Source organism: Bos mutus, chromosome 1 (genome assembly GCF_027580195.1).
Source record: "Bos mutus isolate GX-2022 chromosome 1, NWIPB_WYAK_1.1, whole genome shotgun sequence".
Lineage (NCBI taxonomy): Eukaryota > Metazoa > Chordata > Mammalia > Artiodactyla > Bovidae > Bos > Bos mutus.
Window position 1 is genome coordinate 42113462 of NC_091617.1, and position 24945 is coordinate 42138406.

General features: G+C 40.7%; 1 protein-coding gene across 1 annotated transcript in view; it reads right to left on the minus strand.

The window, feature by feature from the left end:
* Positions 1-110: 110 nt before the first annotated feature.
* Positions 111-24945, minus strand: part of DCBLD2 (discoidin, CUB and LCCL domain containing 2) — an 81387-nt gene continuing 56552 nt past the window's right edge. Inside the window, exons 5-16 of the mRNA XM_070368173.1 lie at positions 23869-23941; positions 23440-23573; positions 21773-21813; positions 20163-20378; positions 18661-18785; positions 16087-16237; positions 15187-15273; positions 14916-15041; positions 7830-7923; positions 3929-3978; positions 1738-1875; positions 111-1077 (exon numbers count right to left, since the gene is read on the minus strand). Of these exons, the coding sequence (XP_070224274.1) occupies positions 608-1077; positions 1738-1875; positions 3929-3978; positions 7830-7923; positions 14916-15041; positions 15187-15273; positions 16087-16237; positions 18661-18785; positions 20163-20378; positions 21773-21813; positions 23440-23573; positions 23869-23941 (1705 nt within the window). The 3' untranslated portion in view covers positions 111-607. The remainder of the gene's footprint in view (positions 1078-1737; positions 1876-3928; positions 3979-7829; positions 7924-14915; positions 15042-15186; positions 15274-16086; positions 16238-18660; positions 18786-20162; positions 20379-21772; positions 21814-23439; positions 23574-23868; positions 23942-24945) is intronic.

Here is a 24945-nt window from a genome sequence, read left to right on the forward strand (position 1 = left end):
CATTAGAGTGTCAGAAAGTGAAAAATCACTCTGCTCTCTACAGGTCAGTTTCCCAGCTACAGCTCTTCCTAAGGAAAAGATGGTTAAATATATAATGCTGCAATCAAAACCATGATTATATCAATATATATTTTTTAAATTCAGAAAGCAATACAGGAATAGAAGAGGAAGAAATCACAATAGTACCCACCTTTCACAAATTGCTGAATTTCAAGCCATTAGACATTTTAAGAACAGTACCATGCGTTATTGCCAAAAAGGCTTACAGAGCCATCTCGAGTTCATCAATGTACCTGCAGCATCAGTAATAAATACTCAGTGATTTTAAATTTCTTTGAAGTGCATAGTAGGGAGCCTTTTCTGTATAAAATAGTGTTTTACAGTAGTAACAAACAAGATGTTTGAAATTTCATAGGCAAGCAGTAACTGTGCCACAGTAACCCTTTTAAAGCAAGATGGTAAGATTAGTAGTTTTTTGTACCTCGGTCATCACACTTCCCCTCAACCACATCCGTGACAGATATGTAATACGTTCTACCACTAATACAACAACAACAAAAAAGGCCATGTGCTTTAAAATGACGCTTTGTAAAAAGCAGCATCACCTTCAAAGGACTTCTTTAAAAATGTCACATTCACCCTCCCTCCCTGCTTCTGACACCTCCTGCGTGCTCTGCGGCACCTGGTACACCAGTTCGTCCGGGGCGCTTGGGCCCGGCTTCCCACCTTTCGGGGTATCATACTGGGCCTGCGCCGAGGAGCAGCTGTCGGTCCTGGAGAGGAGAGTGTTGTATGTTCCCACTGAGGGGGGTGGTTGGTTCCCTGCAGCTTTGAAAGTGGAAGTTGAGGGCAGGCCAGCTGCAGCTGAGGGGTGCCCAGACATGTCCATGACGATTGGTGTTGCGTACTCAGGCCCGGTCACTGGCAGTGGTTCTGCGTAGGCGTGGTAAACTTCTTGCATTGGGGAGCTGTAGGGATCGAGGTCAGCATACCCTGCTTCTTTTCCTTCTTCTGGTTTAAAGGTAGACCTCTGATGGAGGGGGCCCACAATTCCTCCCACAAGTGGCTGCGCATACTCTGGGTGTCGCAAAACACAAACAGAAGAGTTCTCTCATTAATGCCACAGGCTTACCCTGAAAACACACACATCTTTATGGCACCTGTGCTATCATGGAGACGGATGGATTTTCCTGCAAGAATCAACTTCAAAATTAAAAAAGATGTTATCTCAAGGTAGTATGTCAATGTGCCAGAAAGCTTCATTCATGGAATTCTGCATAAAGAGTGTATGTGTTCTTCAGATTTACAGATAACTATTTCATTCGAAAATAAATAGTCCATTACTGTATTGGTCTTGAAAAATAATTTCATGTTTTTCTTTTTCAAATATTAGGACATGTTTATAATATACACTGGGTTAACAGGATAAATACTGAGGCCACTGTGTCTTTTTCCTGCTCTCCTTTTAATACCCCCAAACTCCCAATAAAACCAAATGAAATTCCACATAAGCAGACAAAATACCCAAAGTTTTTAAGAAATGAATACCCTGATTTTATGGATAGAACATCTGAGACACAGAAGTGACTCTCTTGAGGTCTTTTTTAAAAAGTGGTTCTACATTTGGAAACTACCTCATCTCCTACACGTGGAAAAGATAAAGGATACTGTGAATACCCAAGCACTTTGCAGCAAGCTCAGCGGTGTGCCCTCGAGCCCGGGCTGTGCTGTGATTACCTGCGGAGTCCGCCTGCAGCATGGTGGGGACCTCTCTTGGACTCAGGTGGTTCACCTCGCTACTGCTGTAGCGAACTGGGGTTTCCTCGTGCTCCACTGATTTGGCGGGAAGAAACTGCTTCATTCCTTTCCACCAACCTTCATGGTGATCATAAGCAAGAGAGACCATTAAAGAGAAAGCTATGTTTGAAATGTAACAGTATACGAAGGGAGAAATTCTGCTGCATTTAAGCCATTTCTGTAACAAAGATCTATAAAATGAGCCTTGATGATCAAGAATTTTTTTTAAAAAATGTGGTAAAATACACATAACATTTTCTATCTTACCCTTTTTTTTTTTGGCTGCACCCACACGGCTTCCAGGATCTCAGTTTCCTGACCAGGGATTGAATCCAGTAGTAGGAAAAGCCTGGAATCCTGACCACTAGGCACCAGGGAACTTTCTGAACCACTAATTAAGCAGCTCAGTGATACTACATATGTTTACATTGTTGGGCAACCCTCACTCCAGCTATCTCCGTCTTGTGAAACTGAGGTTTCACATCCATGAAACCGTAATTTCTGATTCTCTCTTCCCCTCAGTCCCCGGAAACCAGCACTCTACTTTGTCTTTAGAATACTATATATAAGTAGTACCTTGTATAAACGGAGTCATATGTTATTTTTCTTTTTGTGACTGGCTTATTTCACTTAGCATAAAGTCCTCAAGGTTCATCCACATTGTAGTATATAGTACAGAATTTCCTTTTTTAAGGCTTAACATTCCGTTTTATGTGTATACTGCATTTTGCTTATCCATATACTAGTGGATCGATACTTGGGTTGCTTCCATGTTTTAACTATTTAATACTGCTATGAACATGGAAGTAGACACATTTATTCAAGACTCTGTTTTCAATTCTTTTGGGTATACACCTAGAAGTGGAACTGCTGGATCATACAGTAATTGTATTTTTAACTCTTTGAGGAACTGACCAAAAAAAACACACCTACTTTCCAAAGAAGCTGTACCATTTTACATTCCCATCAACAGTGCACAATGGTTCCAATTTCTTCACATCCTTGCCAATACTTGCCATTTTCTGTTTTTCCCCTATTCTCTATTTTCTCTCATTTTATTATTTACTTCTTCCCAGTAGCTCTGGGTTTAGTTTGTTCTTCTTTTTCTAGTTCCTTAAGTTGTTCAAGCTTATTTTCTGCTTTGATAGACTATCCAATGCAAAGCAGAACACGGTACAAATCTCTATCAAAAGCAAACTGAAGCAAACCACTGCTGTTACAGTGCAGCCAGACAGTTGTTACAGCAGTGGTTTTTAATACAGTAATAAGTTCAAAGAATTCTAAGATTAACCCTGGGCGGGGGGTGGGGGGAAGCGGCACAGGATCTGACCCCACCACTGCTCTTTTCTGCCCTAGTCACAGTGAACTCCCTGGGCTCCGAACAGTCATTCCAGTGAGGCTGGGGAAGAGGGAGACCCGCAGAAGGGCCCTGCTGTGACCTGCAGCAAGCTGCCACCTGCCACACACAGTAGGAATCAGAAGGAACGACAACTCATGGCAGAGATGGCAGACTAGCTCCACTGGGACAAACAGCCACAGCAGAGTGAGCCACGCTGTCACCAGAACTGCAGTCTCCCACCTCTTGCCTAGTGTTCACGTATACCATGCAGAAAGCTGGTCTCAAGATAGAGACGTACATGGAGGCAAATCAGACACGTTTCCAGAAGGAAAAGAGCAAAGCGTGTGTTATGAGAAATTCTTATAACGAAATTCCATTTCATTACTCAGCGACTACAGGAGATTTTTACAGAAAAGAAAAAAATCAGAACAGAAGAGGAATGCCATTTTTCTAACAGTGCCGGGGAGTTCATGTGGGCCTGAAAATGGCTTTCCTCTTCTACTGTTGCCCCCTACAGGGCAGGGCTTCCCTCTGCTGCTGCTGCTGCTGCTGCTGCTGCTGCTGCTAAGTCGCTTCAGTCGTGTCCGACTCTGTGCGACCCCATAGACAGCAGCCCATCAGGCTCTCCCGTCCCTGGGACTCTTCAGGCAAGAACACTGGAGTGGGCTGCCATTTCCTTCTCCAATGCATGAAAGTGAAAAGTGAAAGTGAAGTCGCTCAGTCGTGTCCGACTCATGGACTGCAGCCTACCAGGCTCCTCCACCCATGAAGAGATATGAAGCTGTAAATTACCTGCCCGGTCCCAGTACGGTAAGTCATAGGTGCCTTTAGTTTTTTTCTTTCTGGAAAAATACAGGAAAAAAAAAAGCGCAAATAGAGTGAACTCACTAGTAAGAAAGCTCTGAAACAGTAAGATAAACACTCAAAAGTTAATAATTAGTCAAGAGTACACACTGCTACTTGCTGATCTACCCGGGGGAGACCTCTTTTTCATTTGACTTTCAAAGTTGCCATGGTTGAATTCTGGACTCTCAATAAATATTAAGCAACTATCTGCTGACAGAGTTATTTTGTTAACCAACTCTTTCCCACTCAAAACGGATAAAGAGTTGTTTTTTTTTTTTTTTTAAGACTGATTCTGTAGATAAAAAAGCTGAATCAAACCAGAGACCCAACCCTGACATGTTAGGTTTATTTTGGTTTCAAATACAAATTTCACAAATCTGTTGATTCATCAAGTTCACAGGACAACAAGAATAACAAAACCCTTACATTTTCTTCTCCATTGTTATTATTTTCTCAACTTACTGTTTTTTCCCTACGGTCCTTTGCCCCTGAGAAGTTTAAAGTGTCACACATACCCTTAACTGCGTAGACCTGATTCCTCTACCCTGCCCAGGACAAGCCACACCATCACTAACAGGGAGAGAGCTGAGGACCATGCGGGCTGTGGAGAAGGTTCTCCTTAGCCCACTCCTCAGAATTCAGAACATCTTTCCCTGGGGAAACTTCCATCCCTCCCTAGCATTAAGAACTGCTATCTACAGAGAAAAATATCAAGCACATGAAAGGACATTTTCTGGTTCAAGAATGTAAATCTAATTAAAATAATGCTCTGCAAGCTAAAGAGAAAGAAGCTGTTGCATCGTTATAAATGAGCTCCAGAGGGTTATGTGATTTGCTCATGATCACAAATGAGGCTTCCTCAAAAGCCCAAGGTATGCGCCTTTCCTACTTGGACACATTCTTCTCCAGTATAAGACTGTGTTTTTATTATTGATACTAAGAGCTTCCTCACTTAAAAGTATGGCTGTATTTAAAATATAATACTTCATTATTTCAAGGAAGTAAAGTGTAAAATTTGTGGATAAGAAGATAGGTGCTGAAGCTGTCCAATGGTTGTACTATAAAATAGGATGGCATATTCTTGATCTCAAATGAAAAAGCTTCAGGTTGTTTATTCATGACATGTAAAGTACTTACAACAGTGCCCGGCATGGGTCAGGGAGTCAGTAAGTGGCAGCTGTTTTTATTATTACTTTTCTCCTGGCTACCTTCCATAAGCCCCTTAATGGCAGTTCCTCTTTGCTCCTTGTCACAAAGCCAGTTGTCTGCAATTTCATTCACTAAGTTCTTAAAAGTAACCTTAATTCTGCAGCTCAGACCTTCTGTCCTGAACAGGATCGTGTTCCATCTACCTCTCTGTGGAGTCTGAATACCCACAGAGTCCTCTAGACACCATCCCAAACTCATCCCAGGACTTGTCTCGGGGCTCTCAAACAGTTCTGCTCATCATTCCTCACCCCCCGGCCCGGGGCTTTAACCGTAGATGATTAGACCTGATCAGCTGATTGTCAGAGGCCTGGACCAAATCCCCACCCTGCCATGTGCTGACCAGGTGACCTCGGCAGGTTACTTGTGCCCTCTCAGTCTCACTTTCCTTTTCTGTAAATGGGATCTGTAACAATACCTGCTTTACAAACTGGTTCAATGAGTTAAACATGTAAGGCGTTTAGAATAATGTGTAAAGTCAGCATTTCATTTGATTTTGTATAAAGATTTGCCATTGATGTTCTCATCACCACTATTGCTGGAGAGCAGCATAAACTTCCCTTCTTGGACTCTCCAACAGCCCTGTTCCCTCCTTCCCCTCCTCACCCTCCCCCGCCATGCTAAGCTGTCAGTCCTGCAGACAGGGTCCTTCCTCCCATGGAACACACTGTAGTCAGTCCTGTTTTGATGGGATTTCTTTTGTGTTATGATTCCTACTCCTCTTGTGTGAAACTTACGGGATTTAAGCTATTTATGATGTATGATATGTGTGTGTGTGTGTTATTTGCTCAGCTATATCCAGCTCTTTGCGACTGCATGGACTGTAGCCCAGCAGGCTCCTCTGTCCATGGTATTCTCCAGGCAAGCATACTGGAGTGACTTGCCATTCCCTCCTCCAGGGGATCTTCCCGATCTAGGAATTGAACCCAGATCTCCTGCATTACAGGCAGATTCTTTACCAACTGAGCTACCAGGGAAGCCTGTACGACTTGCTACCTAGTTCAAAATGGGAGTCCCAGTGGCCAAGGTGAACTTTCCTAAGAGTTGTTTTGAAACGTCTGCTGTAGGGTTGCCAGTGTCTTAGCATGGTAAACTGAGAACATTACTTTAGATCAGAAGTTTGATGGGCCATGTACAGCACGGGAACAGACAGAGAGACCAAAGGAATCAGGACTCCTCCCCTGGGTAACAGTTACTCCATAAGAGGAGACCACTGAGCTGAGTGACCTGAAGGCTCTTGGCTGGAGGCCCTGACCCCATGCACATGGACGTTGCCTATGGCCCTGCTGGGGCCAAGGCCTGCAGTTGGACCAGAGACCGCTGCTGCTGGTGCCAAGACGCCTCCTTCCAGACTGCTCCTTGGAGTGGTTCGTTACCCCACTTTCCCTACTCTGCCCAACCTGAGTTCTGTGCTAATTACGTGTAATAAACCCAGTGACTTGTTGAACACGGACTACTGTTTTATCTCCAATCTTGTGATTCCTATCTGCCCTGAGAGCTCGGCCCTGTGACAAGCAGGTTCCATGGTGGATGGTTATCTGCAATGTATTCTCTCCCACTGGACAGACTTTGGGGCTCACGAGAGGATTCCCACCAGATGGCTCAAATATTTGGTACAGAGTCAGAGCGCAAATATTTAATGGCTAAACAAATGAACTCCCTCCAAACCTGTTAAGTCACCAAAGCTGTCCCCGCTGCTATGTTATCCCTACTGGTCTAACTGCACAAGCCAGAAACTGGAGTGAATCCTAGATCCTCCTCCTCCTCTGGCAAGCAGCCCATCAAGCCCCCCACTGACACCACTGGCAAACTCTCCCCCTCATGTCTGCCCCCTGTCCTAGAACTGATGTGTTATGTTCTTGCCTGGCCTTAGTAGATTCCTAACTCATCTCTCTCTTTTCTAGTCTCTTGTCTCTTCAATCCACCCTCACCAACTGCTGCCACCATTTACCTACAGTCATCTGAGAGTATCACCTGCCCGCTGAACACTGGTCAATGTCTTCCCCATCTACAGAAAGCCTTCCTGGTCCAGACCCAGGCTTCATTTCTATGAGTCTCCCAGTGCTCCCCCATGCCAAGCCCCTGTGAGACAACTCACTATTCTGCCTACATTCCACATCTCTGTGCCTTCTCCCAAGCCATGCCCTCAGTCTGGGCCATTCTCTCTTCCTCTATCTAGCTAAAATCAACTCCTCCTTTAAGGGAAAACTTGTCAAATATGAGTATTACTCTTTTCTGGAAAGAAGGTTTCAGGTAACTCTCAAAGTTCTTGCATCTGTGTTCCTCTGCACTTCACGTACAACTCCTCAAGCCAAAGTACAGTGGTCAATCTGCCAGACGATCTGGAGATAAGAATGTGTTTCATTCTCTCAGTAAATGTTACTCAGTGTCTGTTATACCTTACTACTGTGTGTAACCCAGTGTGTAACACAAAGTTTGATATAATAAAGGTACTCAATAACTTTTTACGGGATTGAACTTACTCATTTTTTACGAGAATAAAGGAGAAATGTACATATTTTTATTTTAATGACCACCTTAACTCTTCCTCTCAAAAGGGTTCATCTTCTATATTTAGTTCTATTTCATATTTGGAAACATCCCCTCTAGGACCAGTCAGGTGAACTGGTTTTGCACTGACCTGTTTCTCCAATGCCAAGCACACACTAGTATGAGAATGAGAGTGGTGAGCACCATGACCAACACAGGGACAAGGACCGCGGCCAAGGCTACATCTGAAAAACAGCAGCAGACAAAAACACATTAACACCAAAGAAAGAATCATTAAGGAGAAGAGTAAAGATTAACCGTATCATCATTCAAAGTTTTTCTAGCTCAAAAAAAAAACAACCCCATAATTTATGTCATGAGAGTGGGCACAAGTGGTAACTGTAGAGATTTCACAGATACATGGAAATTTGTTGCATTATTTGCTCCACCATTCTATGTTTTTAAAACACCAAGACAGATTAAAAGACAAATGATAAACCAGGAAATATTTTCTGCATATGTGATAAGAGGTTAATAATAGTTAATCTATTACAGAGTTTACAGTAAAAAATAAACAGGAAGGTCAGTAGAGATAATAAAGCAATGCATTAAGAAGCAAAGAATTCAATGCGAGGTACACTGAAAGCATATCATGGAGCACAATGCTGCAGATTACATGCGTTACCTGATTGAAGAATATGAGGATGCTTACAAGAAACAATTCTCTCAGTACATAAAGAACAACATAACTACAGACATGATGGAGGAGATGTATAAGAAAGCTCATGCTGTAATACGAGAAAATCTAGCATATGAGAAGAAGCCTAAGAAAGAAGTTAAAAAGAAGAGGTGAGGTGGAACTGTCCCAAAATGTCATTTGCTCAGAAGAAAGATCAGCTTCCTTCAAGTTCAGGAACAGGCTGCCAAGAGTTAATAAACCAAACCTCAATTTGCTATCAAAATTTTTCAGATAAAGACAATAATAAACTTATTGAACAAGCGAAAAAAAAAAAGGGGAGCATTAAACATGTTCACCTCACTAGTAATCAGAGAAGTAGAACTCAGACAAGAATAAGATGCTATGTTTGCTTATCAAGTTGGCAAATATTTAAAAGAACAACTAATTGCTGAAGAGGGTCTCAATGCCTATTGAGATCATTCTGATTGGCATTTTGGGGCAAAATTTATAAAAAGGTGTTACTTGACAATTCTCTATGCAGAATTATTCTTAGGAGAAAACTATGATGCCATTCAAAGATGTACCTTTAAAGATCTTTGCTACTGTATCTGCAGAAGAGTGAAAACCGGGAAGTGATCCAAATGCTCAACAATGAGGGGGAGGAAGTAAATCACTGTATCCTCCTTATAATAAAATATTACCTAGGTACTGGAAGTGACTGCAAAATAGTTACAGATGTGAAAAAATAACAACATAGTACCAAGTTGTTGTTCAGTTGCTAAGTTGTGTTCCACTCTTTGGGACCCCAGGGACTGCAGCCGCCAGGCTTCCCTGTTCTTCACCATCTCCTAGAGCTTGTTCAAACTCATGTGCATTGAGTCAGTGATGCCATCCAACCATCTCATCCTCTGTTACCCATTTCTCCTCTTGCCTCCAATCTTTCCCAGCATCAGGGTCTTTTCCAATGAGTTGGCTCTTTGTATCAGGTGGCCAAAGTATTGGAGCTTCAGTATCAGTCTTTCCAATGAATATTCAGGGTTCATTTTCTTTAGGGTTGACTGGTTTGATCTCCTTGCTGTCCAAGGGACTCTTGAGAATTTTCTCCAACACCACAGTTTAAAAGCATCAATTCTCTGGCACTCAGCCTTTTACTGTCCAGCTCTCACACCTGTACATGACTACTGGAAAAACCATAGCTTTGACAATACACATCTTTGTAGGCAAAGTAATGTCTCTGCTTTTTAATACACTGTCTAGGTTTATCATTGTGTTTCTTCTAAGGATGCAAACATCTTTTAATTTCATGGCTGCAGTCACCATCCTCAGTGATTTTGGGGCCCAAGAAAATAAAGTCTATCACTGTTTCCATTGTTTCCCCATCTATTTGCCATGAAGTGATGCAAGCAGATGCTATGATCTTCATGTTTTGAATGCTGAGTTTTAAGCCAGCTTTTTTACTCTCCTCTTTCACCTTCAAGAGGCTTTTTAATTTCTCTTTGCTTTCTGCCATAAGGGTAGTGTCATCTGCATATCTGAGGTTATTGATATTTCTCCTGGCAATCTTGATTCCAGCTTGTGATTCATCCAGACTGGCATTTCACATGATGTATTCTGCAAATAGTATTAAGTATTGAAACCAAATGCATGTATGAACAAGGCAGAAACCAACACAATGCTGGAGCCTGCGGGAACTTGGAGATCACTTAATAAGGGGATTAAGTGATCTCACTCTATAGATAAAGAATCCTGGGTAGAAAATGGTCTGCTTAAGGTCATCTGTATGGAACAACTGATCAAGAAAGGAGTAAGACAGGGCTGTCTGCTGTTGCCCTGTTTGTTTAAGCTATACACTGAGCACATCATGAGAAATGCCAGGCTGGATGAGTTACAAGCGGGAACCAAAATAGGCGAGAAAAACATCAACAACCTCATGATAAGCACATGATAGCACTCTAACGGCAAAAAGTGAAGAGGAACTAAAGAGCCCCTTGATGAGGGTGAAGGAGGAGAGTGAAAGAGCTGGCTTAAGACTAAATATTAAAGAAAACTAAGATCATGGCCCCATTACTACATGGCAAACAGAAGGGGAAAAGGTGGAAACAGTGACAGAATTCCTCATCTTGGGCTCCAAAATCACTGCAGAGGGTGAGTCCAGCTATGAAATCAGAACACAATTGCTTCTTGGCAGGAAAGTGATGACAAACCTAGACAGTGTGTTGAGAAACAGAGACATCACTCTGCCAACAAAGGTCCATATAGTCAAGGCTATGGTCTTCCCAGTGGTTAGGTAGAGTTTTGAGAGCAGAACCGTAAAGAAAGCAGAATGCCAAAGAATTGATGCCTTCAGACTGTGGTGTTGGAGAAGACTCCTGAAAGTCCCATGGGCACCAAAGAATTGATGTCTTCACACTGTGGTGCTGGAGAAGACTCCTGAAAGTCCTGCGGGCAGCAAGGAGATCAAACCAGTGAATCTTAAGAGAGATCAACCTTGAATAGTCACTGGAAGGACTGATACTGAAGCTGAAGCTCCAGTATATCGGTCATCTGATGTGAACACATGACTCATTGGAAAAGTTCCTGATGCTGGGAAAGATTGAGGGCAGGAGAAGAGGGCATCAGAGGATGAGATGGTAGACGTGAACTTGGGCAAACTCTGGGATATGGTGAGGGACACGGAGGCCTGGTGTGCTGCAGTCCATGGAGTCACAAAGAGCTGGACATGACTGGGAGACTGAACAACAAGGTCATCTGGTTCAAAACTGGGAAAGGAGTATGTCAAGGCTATGTATTGTCACCCTGCTTATTCAACCTGTACGCAGAGTACATCATGCAAAACGCTGGGTTGGATGAATCACAAGCTGGAATCAAGATTAACGGGAGAAATATCAACAACCTCAGATATGCAGAGGTTCACCCTTATGGCAGAAAGTGAAAAGGAACTAAAGAGCTTCTTGATGAACATGAAATAGGAGAGTGAAAAATCTGGCTTAAAACTCAGTGTTCAAAAAACTATTAAGATGATGGCAAGGCATCTGATCCCATCACTTCATGGCAAATAGATGGGGAAACAATGGAAACAGTGGCAGATTTTATTTCTTGAGCTCCAAAATTACTGTGAACAGTGACTGCAGCCACAAAATTAAAAGATGCTTGCTCCTTGGAAGAAAAGTTATGACAAAACTAAACAGCGTATTAAAAAGCAGAAACATCACTTTCCTGACAAAGGTTCAATAGTCAAAGCTATGGTTTTCCAGTAGTCATGTATGGATGTTGAGAGTTGGACCATAAAGAAGGCTGAGCGCCGAAGAGTTGATGTTTTTGAATTGTGGTGCTAGAGAAAATTCTTGAGAGTCCCTTGGAGATCAAGAATCAAGGAGATCAAACCAGTCAATCATAAGGGAAATCAACCCTGACTATTCATTGGAAGGACTGATGCTGAACCTGAAGCTCCAATACTTTGACCACTTGATGTGAAGAGAGAACTCATTAGAAAAGACCCTGATGTTGGGAAAGTTTGAGGGCAGAAGAAGAAGGGGACAAACAGAGCATGAGATGGTTGGGAAGCATCGCCAACTCAGCAAACACAAGTTTGAGCAAACTCCAGGAGACAATGAAGGATAGGGAAGCCTGGCATGTTGCAGACCTTGGGGTCGCAAAGAGTTAGAAATGACTGAGCGACTCAACAACAGTAAAGGTCATCTGGGAAGTTGGTTTTTTCCCCCACTCCTTAACCTCCTCCTGGCCATGAGGGTGACGATAGCAACAACTGCTGATATTTACTGGGTGGGAAGCTCCAGACCTGCATCTCCTTTACTCCATATCATCATAACCCAAAGAAAGAGCGAGCCTGAAGATCCAGGAAGGGAGAAGATAATCCATAACACCAGGCCTCTGAGAAGTAGGATGGATGGGAAATGGATGAGTATGCAGGTTCCAGAAAAAGGTTCCATTGAAGTGCCCTTCAAATGGCTTCTACTTTGTGAAGTGGAAGATGTAACTGAGAGTGAGTGAGGATCTCTAGGTCAAGGGTTTGAAAAATACAGAGAATGTTTCTAACAACTACTGCTGGGAACAGACAGAAGAACTAACCAGGGAAACAGAAAGACCACCAGCTGGTACTGAGGAAGGACCCTGATGTTAGAGCAGCACAAATCTGACCATGACGTGATTTTCACCAGCATCACTCTTACACTGGATGTAAAAATGGAGAAAGGAGAAGGGCATACAACAGAAATCATGACTCAGGATAGAAAGGACTAAGATATTAGAAAAGCATAAGTGCTTTATCCCTAAAATGTGTGAAACTGTAGAGAAAACAGTCAGGCTAAGATGGATACTGTTTGACTTAATCAGAGGTATTATTAATACAATATATGCTTAGGTTCAAAAAATAATAAATTCTATACAGTACTATTTCAAAGAAAAGGAGACAGGAGGTCTTCAATCAAAAATGCTCTTTGATTAGTATGCTCTTTGTTAGTCTTTTAAAGATTACATGGACCCTAGTTCCAGAATAAAATGCTTTAAGAACAATTTTAGACCTAAGATTTTAAAATTCTATAATCAGATTTTAAGATGAGCAACACTTAAAAATGACTATTCTTCCATATGGTATGTGGTCTGGGATTCCACCCAAACGCATGGTTTCTGTAAATTGAAGGTCTTTGTGGGATGCTGAAATTTCTTGTCTCTGTCAACTCTTGCTTCTTTCTAAAGTGGACAAAATAAATGTTGCCCGCCATTTCAATAATCAGAGTGTTGCCTCAAGTTCTCAGCCACTACCCCCTACCCATGACCATGTACCCCCAGAGGAATTTAGGATGGAGAAAATTGGAATACTGACTCTAAACAGTTAAGATACATATTAATGAGTAATTTCAGTGAGCTCAGACTCTTGCATCTTCCCCTACATAGAAAAGCATTAAAACCGTTAACTTTAGATGTCTTGTTTTTTTATCTTTTTTTCCCCAGCAAAAATTCCTATATATCCCAGCTCCTCCTTTATGTCTTTAGAACAGTTTCATAGAACTACCTGAGCGGCTGTATCCCAGACTACAGTCCTCAGTAAGAACCTGCATAAAACACAATTCTCAACTTTTAGCTTGTAAGTTGTTTTTTTTTTTTTCAATCAACACTAGCCTTTCCTGCAGCATGAGAAAGACACAGGTCTCTTTGGGAATACTTTAGAAGATACGAAGGAAACTGATGTGGAAAGTTGTAGAAAGCTATCTGAATCCAGACAAATTTTCAGAAAATGAGAATGATTAAAATTGTATTAAGTTACTCTGAATGAATGCTTTCTCTTCTCTGCACTGTCCTGAAAATTAGGGTGCTTTTTATCTGTCAACACTGAAATCAATTCCTTAATGGCATTGATGTGATGTTTTTGTTCCTGAACTCAACTGAAATTTTGTTTTCAACTAGTAAAATCAAAAACTAGTATGCTTATATATGTTAACATTTTATATAACAATAATAAACAAGCTTGAAAGTAAATTGGAAAACAGTATTTGTCGTCTTAAAAAGTAACTATAAGCATTTAAAAAAAGAGATCAAATTTTTAAAATAAATGTTAACAGTATCTTTTATTTGTTTTTAAAAAAGTATATTAATTTTCACCAAACCTTTGTTATTTTTCTTCTTCCCTTTTTGCTACCAAATCCCTATCTAACAAATTAATATACAATCAGAAAAAAGTTTGCTTCTTGCTATGGTTTTAGTTATTTTTAGAAAAATTTTCTTTGTAAGGCTGAGGCTCCATGTATTTATAGCTATAGAAGGGGAAAAAAAATCACAAAATGAATTTTATGATTCCTTTATCATCTAAAGTTAATTATTTTAGATGATAACTTTATCATCTAATTAATGATTGTAATGCTTTTCTATGTAGGGAAAGATGCAAGAGTCTGAGCTCACTGAAATTATTCATTAATATGTATCTTAACTGTTTAGCGGAGAAGGCAATGGCACCCCACTCCAGTACTCTTGCCTGGAAAATCCCATGGATGGAGGAGCCTGGTAGGCTGCAGTCCATGGGGTCGCTAGAGTCGGGCACGACTGAGCGACTTCACTTTCACTTTTCACTTTCATGCACTGGAGAAGGAAATGGCAACCCACTCCAGTGTTCTTGCCTGGAGAATCCCAGGGACGGGGAAGCCTGGTGGGCTGCTGTCTATGGGGTCGCACAGAGTCGGACACGACTGAAGTGACGAAGCAGCAGTAACTGTTTAGAGTCAGTATTCCGTTTTTCTCCATCCTAAATTCCTCTCGGGGTACATAGTCATGGGTGGGGGTAGTGGCTGAGAACGTGAGGCTGAGAACCTAGAATACAGCAGCCAGCTCTAAATATTTAAAGAATCATTTTACATTGTAACAGATAAAAGAACTTAACAATGCAGCCAGTTTTTTCTATAAGGTATGGAGTTGAACTTTTTGCAATACTGAAAAAACAAGGGGGAAAAAACTTTGAGGGTTTAAAAGCTGGAGATGTTCCTGAAAACTTGTTAAAAACAAACAAATTCACTCCTATAAACAGGTGTTAATTTTTGGTCTGCATACCTTTGGTCACACTTGGAGTTACGGTAGTGTTTTTGATTTCAGGAGCGGCAGTTGTCTGCTCTGTCTGTGTAGGAAATTCATTTCTACTTCGAGGTTGTAGTGGTTGAGTAAATTTGGGGGCACGACCTTGAAAAAAATTTTAAAACTCTTTATTCTTTTATCTATACCAACTTGATTAAAACAGTTACTTTATAATGCTTTTAACATACTTATGGAAAATTATACCACAAAACTAGGGAATAATGAATGCTCACTTTTAAAGGAGGCATACCTTTGGCTATTTTTGGAGGGGTTGTAGTATTTCTGAGGTCATTGCTGCTCCGAGGAGGCGGAGGTTGAGTAAGTTTTGGAGGACGACCTTGAAAAATGGTTTAGAAAAGTTTCTACATTTTGCTTATAAAAATCATAGTTAAAAAATAGTAATTTTAAATGTCTTTAACATTTCCCACAGTACTTAGTTTTGCACAGTAACTTTAAATCTCAGAGAAAGATGTCAGAACGATAAATGTACTCTGCAGTAAATGCACAAATATACTTTGATTTCTGAGTTTTTTAAATAATTAAATTGTCCGAAAAGAATCTTCTTAGGAAGGAGAATATCAGATGATATTGAAAGGAAAGAGAATGTTGAAAGGATAAAGCTATAAAAATGTTGTCACAATATATATGCTTACTACTCATTCAACTCATTTAATAAATATTTATGGAGGGCCTACTATGTGTCAGGCACTATGGTAGTTTGGGGGGATATAACAGTAAACAAAGTATTAAAATATTATATAATTTTGATGGAAGTTATTCCTACTTTTAATTTATTCAAAGTAAAATGTACTTAGGCTAAGATGACTGTTACAATCATCAGTGCTTAAATGATAGAAATATTCTACTACATGAGACCTGATTATAAATGATTAAGGTTGAGACTACTTTTGGAAATCCAACTCTTTTGTCTCATCAGTGATGCTCTTTCTTCTTCCACCTGTAACTTTAGAAACCAGTTTGATATTTAATATGATAGTTAATAGGGATAACTATTTCTTTTTAAAAATCTCTTTAAGAAGATATGATAACTACAGGATAAGCACATTATTATTAGTTTCTCAGAGAACAGCGAAGTCATTTTTAATCAATGCAATGAAAACAAGATGCCTTAAACATATTGTTGAATTACCTTTAGGAATAAATTGACATCCAAGCAGTTCCATTTTCATGGCAATTTTCTGCTGCCATTGGGTAGGATTCACTCTAATAAAACGTGCAATAATTGGTGGCAAAAAGTTATTACGCACATCCTGGTGATAATCTTTGTTTCCTTGAAATATCTTTAAAAAACAACAAAAAAAATTGGTACTTTACATCAACAGAGGCCAGGGCTAAACTGCTCCACTGAAACATGTTTTTGAGTTTTGCTCTGGGCCTTAAATGAGCTCTGCAAAGTATGACAAGAAGCATTAATTTGTATGAAAATAAATCATAATTTGGAAAAACTATTAAGAAGCTGCACATTCTTCATAAAAATGTCATAAAAGGAAATACTGAATATAAAAATCATTTTAAATGACTTAAAAACATAACAAAAGTTCTAACTTGGCAATTTGAGGAGAAGGTTTTAGTTGTAGTGCACAATATATTGTATTAATAATTCCTGTGGAATCATCAGCTATTTAAATAAATTTATTTTTAAAGTAAAGAATAATTGAACATTTGAGGTCTTAGAGGAAATGCTTTACTGTATACTTTTCATAATTTTTCTCTCAATAAATTGACTGAAAGTGAACACACTAGTAAACACATAAGGGATATATATCTCCACCTACTGGAGAAACTGTATAAGCACAGTTCCCATTTCTCTGCCAGCGGAGAGTGGGAAAACTTCACAGATAAAGGATACCGGGTTGAGTTCTTAGAACTATACTGTCTCAGAAAGATGAGAACTAAAGCTGCTCAGGTCTTGCCTAACAACACAAAAATGTAAGCCTTGAAAAGATCACGATTTCCAAGTAACCTAACTGCATCCCAGAATAGCTATGTGTGCCACAGCAGAAAAGCAGGTCAGAAATGATAAGCCAGACCACTTCCTCATTTTACAGGTAAGAACTCTGATCCTATAGGCAGTGGTTTAGTTGCTAATTCGTGTCCAGCTCTTTGCCACCCCATGGACTGTAGCCAACCAGGTTCCTCTGTCCATGGGCTTTCCCAGGCAAGAATACTGGAGTAGGTTGCCATTTCCTACTACAGGGATCTTCCCAACCCAGGAACTGTACAGATGTATCCTGCGTCTCTTGCATTGGCAGGTGGATTCTTTACCACTGAGCCATGTGGGAAGTCCCAACCTAGAACTCTAAACCCAGTGAAATTATCTTTCAAAAAAGAAGTCAAAAATATTTTTTCAGAACTTTGTTAAGACGTTTTTAAAATATAACCATTGATAATACTCATGATTATAAAAATTATTTCACAAGTATAACAAATATTACTATACAAATAAATATGGATGTGCTAATAGTAAAAAGTTGTCAAGTTTGGGGGCATTAAGCAGAAATAAGTTACATACAGAGACAATATTGTTATTTGCTTCAAGGGGTGGAGGCTCACTAAAGGTGAAGTTCATGTAACATCAAGTAGAAGAGAAGGGGGAAGGCCTTGAATAACAGCTGAAGAGTTTAGATCCAGATGAAAGACTAAAAGGAACCCCTGGACTTTTTTGAACAGAGATAAGTGGCAAGTGAAAATGTCAGCACACCATATATATGACAGAGAACTGGCAGTATCGTAAAATCAAAACAAAACTCATGAGGAGTTTCATTGAAAAAATGTGCTCGTAATTCAATCCCAGATGAGAGGCAGTCACCTTCCCTGGGGACAGGGACCCCTTGCGGTAGGTGGATCAAGACCGGGAGCCCCAGTGAAAGAAACTGACCTCCAGTTGAGAGCCACCTCTGCTGTTCTCTCTCTACCCCTTAGCATCTGTTCTGGCACACAACAGAACTGCCATTTTTGGCTAACTAAAAAATAAGATGAGGAAATTCTCTAGGTAGAAAAAAAATAGTTGTTTTTTTACAACAAATGTTGGTAAGATCTTGAAATGATCTTTCTATAATTTCGTATAATTTAATGCCCTTCTGCCTTATCCTCTGCACCCCCCTCACCTTGCCTAGAGAGTAGAAATCTAGGAACAAATTAGGATCTCCACATTCTGTGGATTGATAAGAAAAGTTTTTTAAAGATAAGAAATTAATTAATTGTAATAAATAATAAATTATTTAAACAATGTAATTAATATTGGAAAAAGAAATCAAGAAAGTACTTACCCTTACAATCATCAAAAAGGACCCAGAAGCCCTGAGAATGTCCTAACCATGTTAGAAGGGTAAGGCTAATAATTGTGCTATGCTTAGTCACTCAATCGTGTCCAATTCTTTGTGACCCTATGGACTATAGCCCTCCATTCTCCAGGCAAGATTACTGAGGGGATTCCTATGCCCTCCTCCAGGGGATCTTCCCAACCCAGGGATCAAACTCAGGTCTTCCACATTGCAGGTGGATTCTTGACCAGCTGAGCCACCAGGGGAAGCCCAGTAACCAACACTACCTAAAATAACCAGGAGAGGGCAGAGTAAGACCAAATGATATTTAATTGTTAGTATCACAAAGGAAGAGCTTCTGTGGCTTATTGCAAAGGCCACACCTACCCATCACCCTCTTCTGAAAATGCTCTTTAGAAATACTTTAGTGATCATTTTACCTTATCCTGGTCCACACCAGGCTCTCTGTACACAGTCCACCTCTGCCCATCAGCACTGTATAGAATCTTGTAGGCTGACACGTAGTAATTGTGCTCCACCATGGTGGAGCCAGTAGTCACAATGCCTAGAAACAGGAAGGTCATTCATTAGAGCTCACAGTCTGATCCTTGAAGTTTGTTCATCACTGAAGCATTAACACCTAAAATGTACTGTTCAAACAGTTCCGTCTGTGGCACAGGACCATACCTAAGGGCAAGGTTTCATCCTGATAGGAACTACTCCTTGGCTTTGTTCCCTTGGAGGGACAGGAAGAATTATGACCACATATAAGGAAAGGACTATTGTATTTTGGCAGCCTGTATTCATGTCACTGCAAAATACTGCTCACTTACTGAAAAAGAATGACTTCCTGGGAATGAATAAAGATTATTGGCATTATTTTTAGTACCAAAGCAAAATAAATTTTAACAAGCAATCCTAACCAAATATTCTGACCATTTGTTCAGTTCAGTTCAGTCGCTCAGTCGTGTCTGACTCTTTAAGTTGCTGTAAATAATTAAATTTATACTCGGCACGTGGGATATTATCTGTAGCACTTAAAATGGAATCATTGAACACAAACTTCTCTTAATGACTGTTGTTGCTGTTTAGTCACCAAGTCGTGTCTGACTCTTTGTGACCCCACGATTGTAGCCCTGCAGGCTCCTCTGTCCATGGGATTCTCTAGGCAAGAACACTGAAGTGGGTTGCCATTCCCTTCTCCACTTAATGACTGTAGGAGATGGTTATTTCAGATGCCTCAAGATCCCTTTACTCTAACACTACCCTAAAAAAAAAACTTACTACAACGAAAAGAAAAACTAATAAGAATCAAGTACCAACTCCTCTCCTTTGCAATGTTTTATAAAACCTTCTTTGGTCACATTAATACCAGTAAAAGGAATTCTTTGGGTGTTCTTTGGAAGGAATGATGATAAAGCTGAAACTCCAGTACTTTGGCTACCTCATGCGAAGAGCTGACTCATTGGAAAAGACTCTGATGCTGGGAGGGATTAGGGGCAGGAAGAGAAGGGGACGCCAGAGGATGAGATGGCTGGATGGCATCACCGACTCAATGGACGTGAGTCTGAGTGAACTCCGGGAGTTGGTGATGGACAGGGAGGCCTGGCGTGCTGCGATTCCTGGGGTCGCAAAGAGTCGGACACGACTGAGCGACTGAACTGACTGACTGACTGAAACTAAATCTGGTGGTGGTGGTTTAGTCGCTAAGTTGTGTGTGACTCTTGTGACCCCATGGACTGTAGCCTGCTAGGCTCCTCTGTCTGTGGCATTCTCCAGGCAAGAACAGTGGAGTGGGTGGCCATTTCCCTCTCCAGAATTAAACTTAAAATCATATAATTAAATTTGCAGTGACCAAATTTTCCATGAAATTCTTACATGTCACCAGGTTTTCAAATGAAATCAGCATTATAAATTGTCTAGAAAATTCTGTCTCTTTTACCTGTGATCTTCTTTTCCTTATTCAGATCTACTTGCAACCACTGATATTCATCAGTGGCAAAAGCAGCCCAAGGAGGTCCAGGTTTTTTCAGCCTGGCCTTTTCAGGTTTCCAGCTGTTCTCTTGTCCTGTGTGGTCCGTCCACTCCAACACAGATGATGCTGTTATTTGAGCATCAGCGATCACGCCAGATTCCATGCCCAGTGTTCCATAACAACCTGAAACAAAGAAGAAAGTAATTCAGTTTCCAGACATAAACTCAAAAAGCTATAAATACTTATTCATTGGAAACTCTGAATTGTACCTTTAATTAACATTCACTATGCTGACAATAGTCTATACTAGAGGATTTCAAAAGCAGGCAAATGCTTCTTGGGTCTGTCTTTGTGTTTCATCAGAGAACATACAGACGAATTTATTCACAGCAATGCATGTGAGTGTGCTCGGTCACGTCCGATTCTTTGCTACTCCATGGACTGTAGCCCACCAGGCTCCTCTGTCCACGGAATTCTCTAGGTAAGAATACTGGAGTGGGTTGCTATTTCCTCCTCCGGAGGTTCTTCCTGACCCAGGGATCGAACCTGCGTCTCCTGTATCTCCTGCATTGGCAGGCATATTATTTATCACTGAGCCACCTGAGAAGCCCATTCACAGCAATAACCACTAGTTACTGGTGACACCTTACCCTCTCCCTGGGACACTTTCCTCAGTGGGCAACAGGCTCCCCTACTCAGATGTCACCTTCTCCATGAGGCCTGCCCCAACCCACTTCAAACTTCCAACCAGTCCCTCCTGCACTGCCTGTCCTCTCTCCTTGCCTTATTTCCTACATCTTCTATAATGTTATAGACAGTACATTATAAACATTCATTTACTTATCCACTGTTCATTGTCCATATCTCACTACCAGAATGTAAATTCTGCTCACTTTTGTTTCACTAGCACCAGAAGAGTGTCTGGTGACAAATGAAAAAAGGCACTTAATATTTTCTGTTGATTAATTACTTCAGACATATTAAAAAAAAATCCCTTTTTCTTAGGAAACTTCCATGGTCACTTGATCATTTCTCTATTAATATAAAACCTCCAGTTTATTCTATTCATTAAATTATTATCTATTCTATCCTAAAGGAAATCAACCCTGAACATTCATTGGAAGGACTGATGCTGAAGGTCCAATAATATGGCCACCTGATGAGAAGAAATCGACTCACTGGAAAAGACCCTGATGCAGGAGATAGAAGGCAGGAGGAGAAGTGAGTGACAGAGGATGGGATGGTTGGATGGCACCCCCAACTCAATGGACATGAGTTTGAGCAATCTGTGGGAGATGGTGAAGGTCAGGCAAACCTGGTGTGCGCCAGTCCATGGGGTCACAAAGAGTTGGGCACGACTGAGTGACTGAACAACAGCTACAATCTATTTTCTCTCCTAGAGTTATTTGTGGTAACTAAATGAGGAAGTGCAAAAAAAAAAAAAAAAAAAAAACAAAAAACCCATCACAACACAAAACAAAACCTAGAAATTGGCAAAATGCCTGACATACAGTGTTCAAAAAAAAAAAAGGCTATTATACAAATCATAATAGTTATGAAGTCCATGAGAGGCTTACCACTTGTCTTAAATGTAAAAAGACTTGTAGATAAGTGTCCCCTGAAAGAGAAAAAGGTTTCTTGGTGACATTCATATACAACACATTACTTGCTCATATTTGTCTTAGCAAAACTTTCTTGTTTTTATTTTACTAAGAATCATCTATGGCTATATATTAGTCAACTGCTATTGTTCCTAGCAAAAAAGAAGTCACATTTCTAATTAAGCAGAACAACTACTAAAATCAGCATAAATAATTTTGTCTTCAAGTATCTAGTGCCTAGTTTCATACATGATTATGTAAGTGTATCCATGCAACTTTTAATAAACACTTATTCTATTTCTTTCTCATATTAACATAGGAGATTAACACATTCCTAAAATGTTTCTACAGAAATTGCTTTTTGGGACTATAAAACAAAAGGTGACCTTCTCAGAGAAAGAGGCTCAAGTTTCCAGGGGCAAACAAGAAAAGCTGGCTACTAAGAAGAGACTGCATTTGTTACAGGAAATCAATGTTTCAGTGCTACAAGGTAGCACTGCATTTGGGTTTTGTAACAGGCAGGAAGGTGCTTGGGGAGAGCGCATGGGTGGACAAGTGATTAGTTCACCACATGGCAGGTCCAGGGGTCCTGAGGAACTTGCAGGGATAAAACCATCCAAATCAGCAGTGTATATGTCTGCCTTCAGCACAACATTCAAACCATTACAAGTGGATGTGACTTGTCCTTCATTAAAAAAAAAAAAAAAAATGAAAGAACTCATGAAAAAAAAAATTCTTTCTAAAAGTAGAACAGAGGAAAGGAATGAAACAACTTGCATAAAATTATCCAGAAGAAACCAGAAGAGAAAAGGTAGCTGACTCCATCTATATCATGGATGGACCAACGACAGTCCAGGTGTCGCCCGCTTTGTGTGGTCAGACAGCTTAGAATGGTTTTTACATGGTTAAAAAGTTGTCAACAAAACGAAAAAGAGTAAGCGACAGAGACGCTGGCTTTCTACAGTAAAACTCTCCACTGTCCGGAGTGTGGAGCTCTGGACTTCTGAAGGAAACTGGCCCAGGACCTACAGAGAAGCTGGTTTCAATTACACTGCAGGATCGGGCGTGTCTGAGATGTAAGGTTTAGGGACAGATCACCCATACTATGTTTCTATTCAGTGTTTCAACTCCTCCCACTTTTGATACCTAGTTTAGGTTTTGTGAAACAGTAGATCATAAATACAATGAAAACACATTTCTACAAAATTCGCTCGGGATGGCAGGGATTCATAATAGTACTATCTCTGATTTATGTCAAAATTTGACTTCTATTCAGTGTATTTCAAATATCTTAATCCACCTTGGGCCACACAGGCATAAGGAACAGAGTAGTTATGCCTTCTCATCTTTAAAATGAAGTAAAGATTTGGCAATAAACTTCTAGGCTCATTCTGGGCTCTTTCTACGCTTAGAAAGAAACAAATTACTCCCCCAAGTGACTACCACCCTCTCAGCTGGAGAACAAGCCCAGAGAGCACAACCTTGGCTGTGCGCGTCAGTGCACTCAGACGCGGACATAGCCGTGAGTCCTTATCACACAAACGTTATTTCATGAACACCATCACCAGCAATACCGCTCAGGCCTCATTTGGCCCTACCCCGCCCCATGCAGCACGTTTATTATAAACAGCACAGGTACTTACACCACGGACGTTACGTTGTTAGCCAGGGAGCTTTCATAGTATGGGATGCCCTTGCTAATTACGACACTGATCTGGCCACCCAAAGTGTTTGACACGACGCCTGCATGCACACCGGCCATGCACAACGGGGAGGACTTCAGGAAGGAAAGAAACAAGATGAGTTCCACATTTTCTTTTGATAATTCATAAACAAGACAGTTACACTGCCTCTAGAAATCATTTAATCTGGGCAGTTTTCTTAATAAACATGGGGTAGATGACTGGTAATATAACACAGAATAGATTTTTAGCAGAAGAAAAAGAACAAAACATTACGTATTACTAAAAAGAAGTAATTGTCAGAAAATAAAAGTCACGATAAACAATAGTTACACATCTGTCTATGAGAAGTTTTGGCATCACTTTAACTTAAGTCTACAGCCAACTTACATCTCTATATCCATGAGGGATGGCTCCTGATATCTCAGCAAAGGGGAGCAGGCAACCAGCTGGGCAGTACTTGCTGTGAAATAAAAACAAGTTAAATGGTACACGTTGCTGTACTTTCTGGGGAAAAAGACCAAAAAATAACACTTACCATTTTTTAGTTCACTGTAAACACCATAATCTCACCAGCCTGAGAGAACCACCACTTCTAAAAGGTCCTTAAGACTTTCTTCCATCCATCTACACACATCTATCTTCACCCACATATATACAAAAATCACCTCATATTCTACATGTTGATTTGATTATTTTATTTCATAATGAATGGCAGACATATTTCTACTGTAAAAGCAATTCACAATACTTAGTAGCTACATAATACTTGATTTTGTGGATGAACTGTAATTTGATTCACCCATCCTCTACTGATTAAATTAAGGTGATTTAAAATGGCATTCATTCACTTACTCACTCATCCACCCACACACTCCACACGTTTACATGTATGTCTGTAACTCTGTCTATTAAGTGCTGGGCTGTGCAAGGGGTGGGGTTCACGAAGGTCAACCAGACAAATGGTGGCGGTCCTCCCTGGGTTTACATGCCCAGGTAGGAGAAGTATTAAGTATTGAGCCAATACTTCATGAAATCAAAGAATGAGATTATGTTTCTGCTGTAAAGAAAAGGTAGTCTGTGAAATAATCAGGACTCTAACTTCACAAAAGTACGATGAACATCTGGCAAACCTGCTATCCGCCAAGCAGCATTCTGAGTTACACTCAGGTCATCCACGTAAAGACCCTACGTGGGGTGCTAGGTACCATCATTGTCCTCATTTTATGGATGAAGAGGCTGAGGAGCTGTGTTTCCACGTCACACAGCAGTGCCGAGGCAGCTGGGCTCGTTTCTGTGTTCACATGTGAGGCTCTGCAACTGCCTCAGCCAGGGGATGGGGCTCTGAGGAAGTGGAGCCTCAGCAGGGAGCCAGAGACCACCACCGCAAGACAGCAGGGACATGCGCCTCAACCAGAAGGGACAGCCTCTCCCTGGGGCAAGGTGGCTCACGTGGGTCTGGACCAA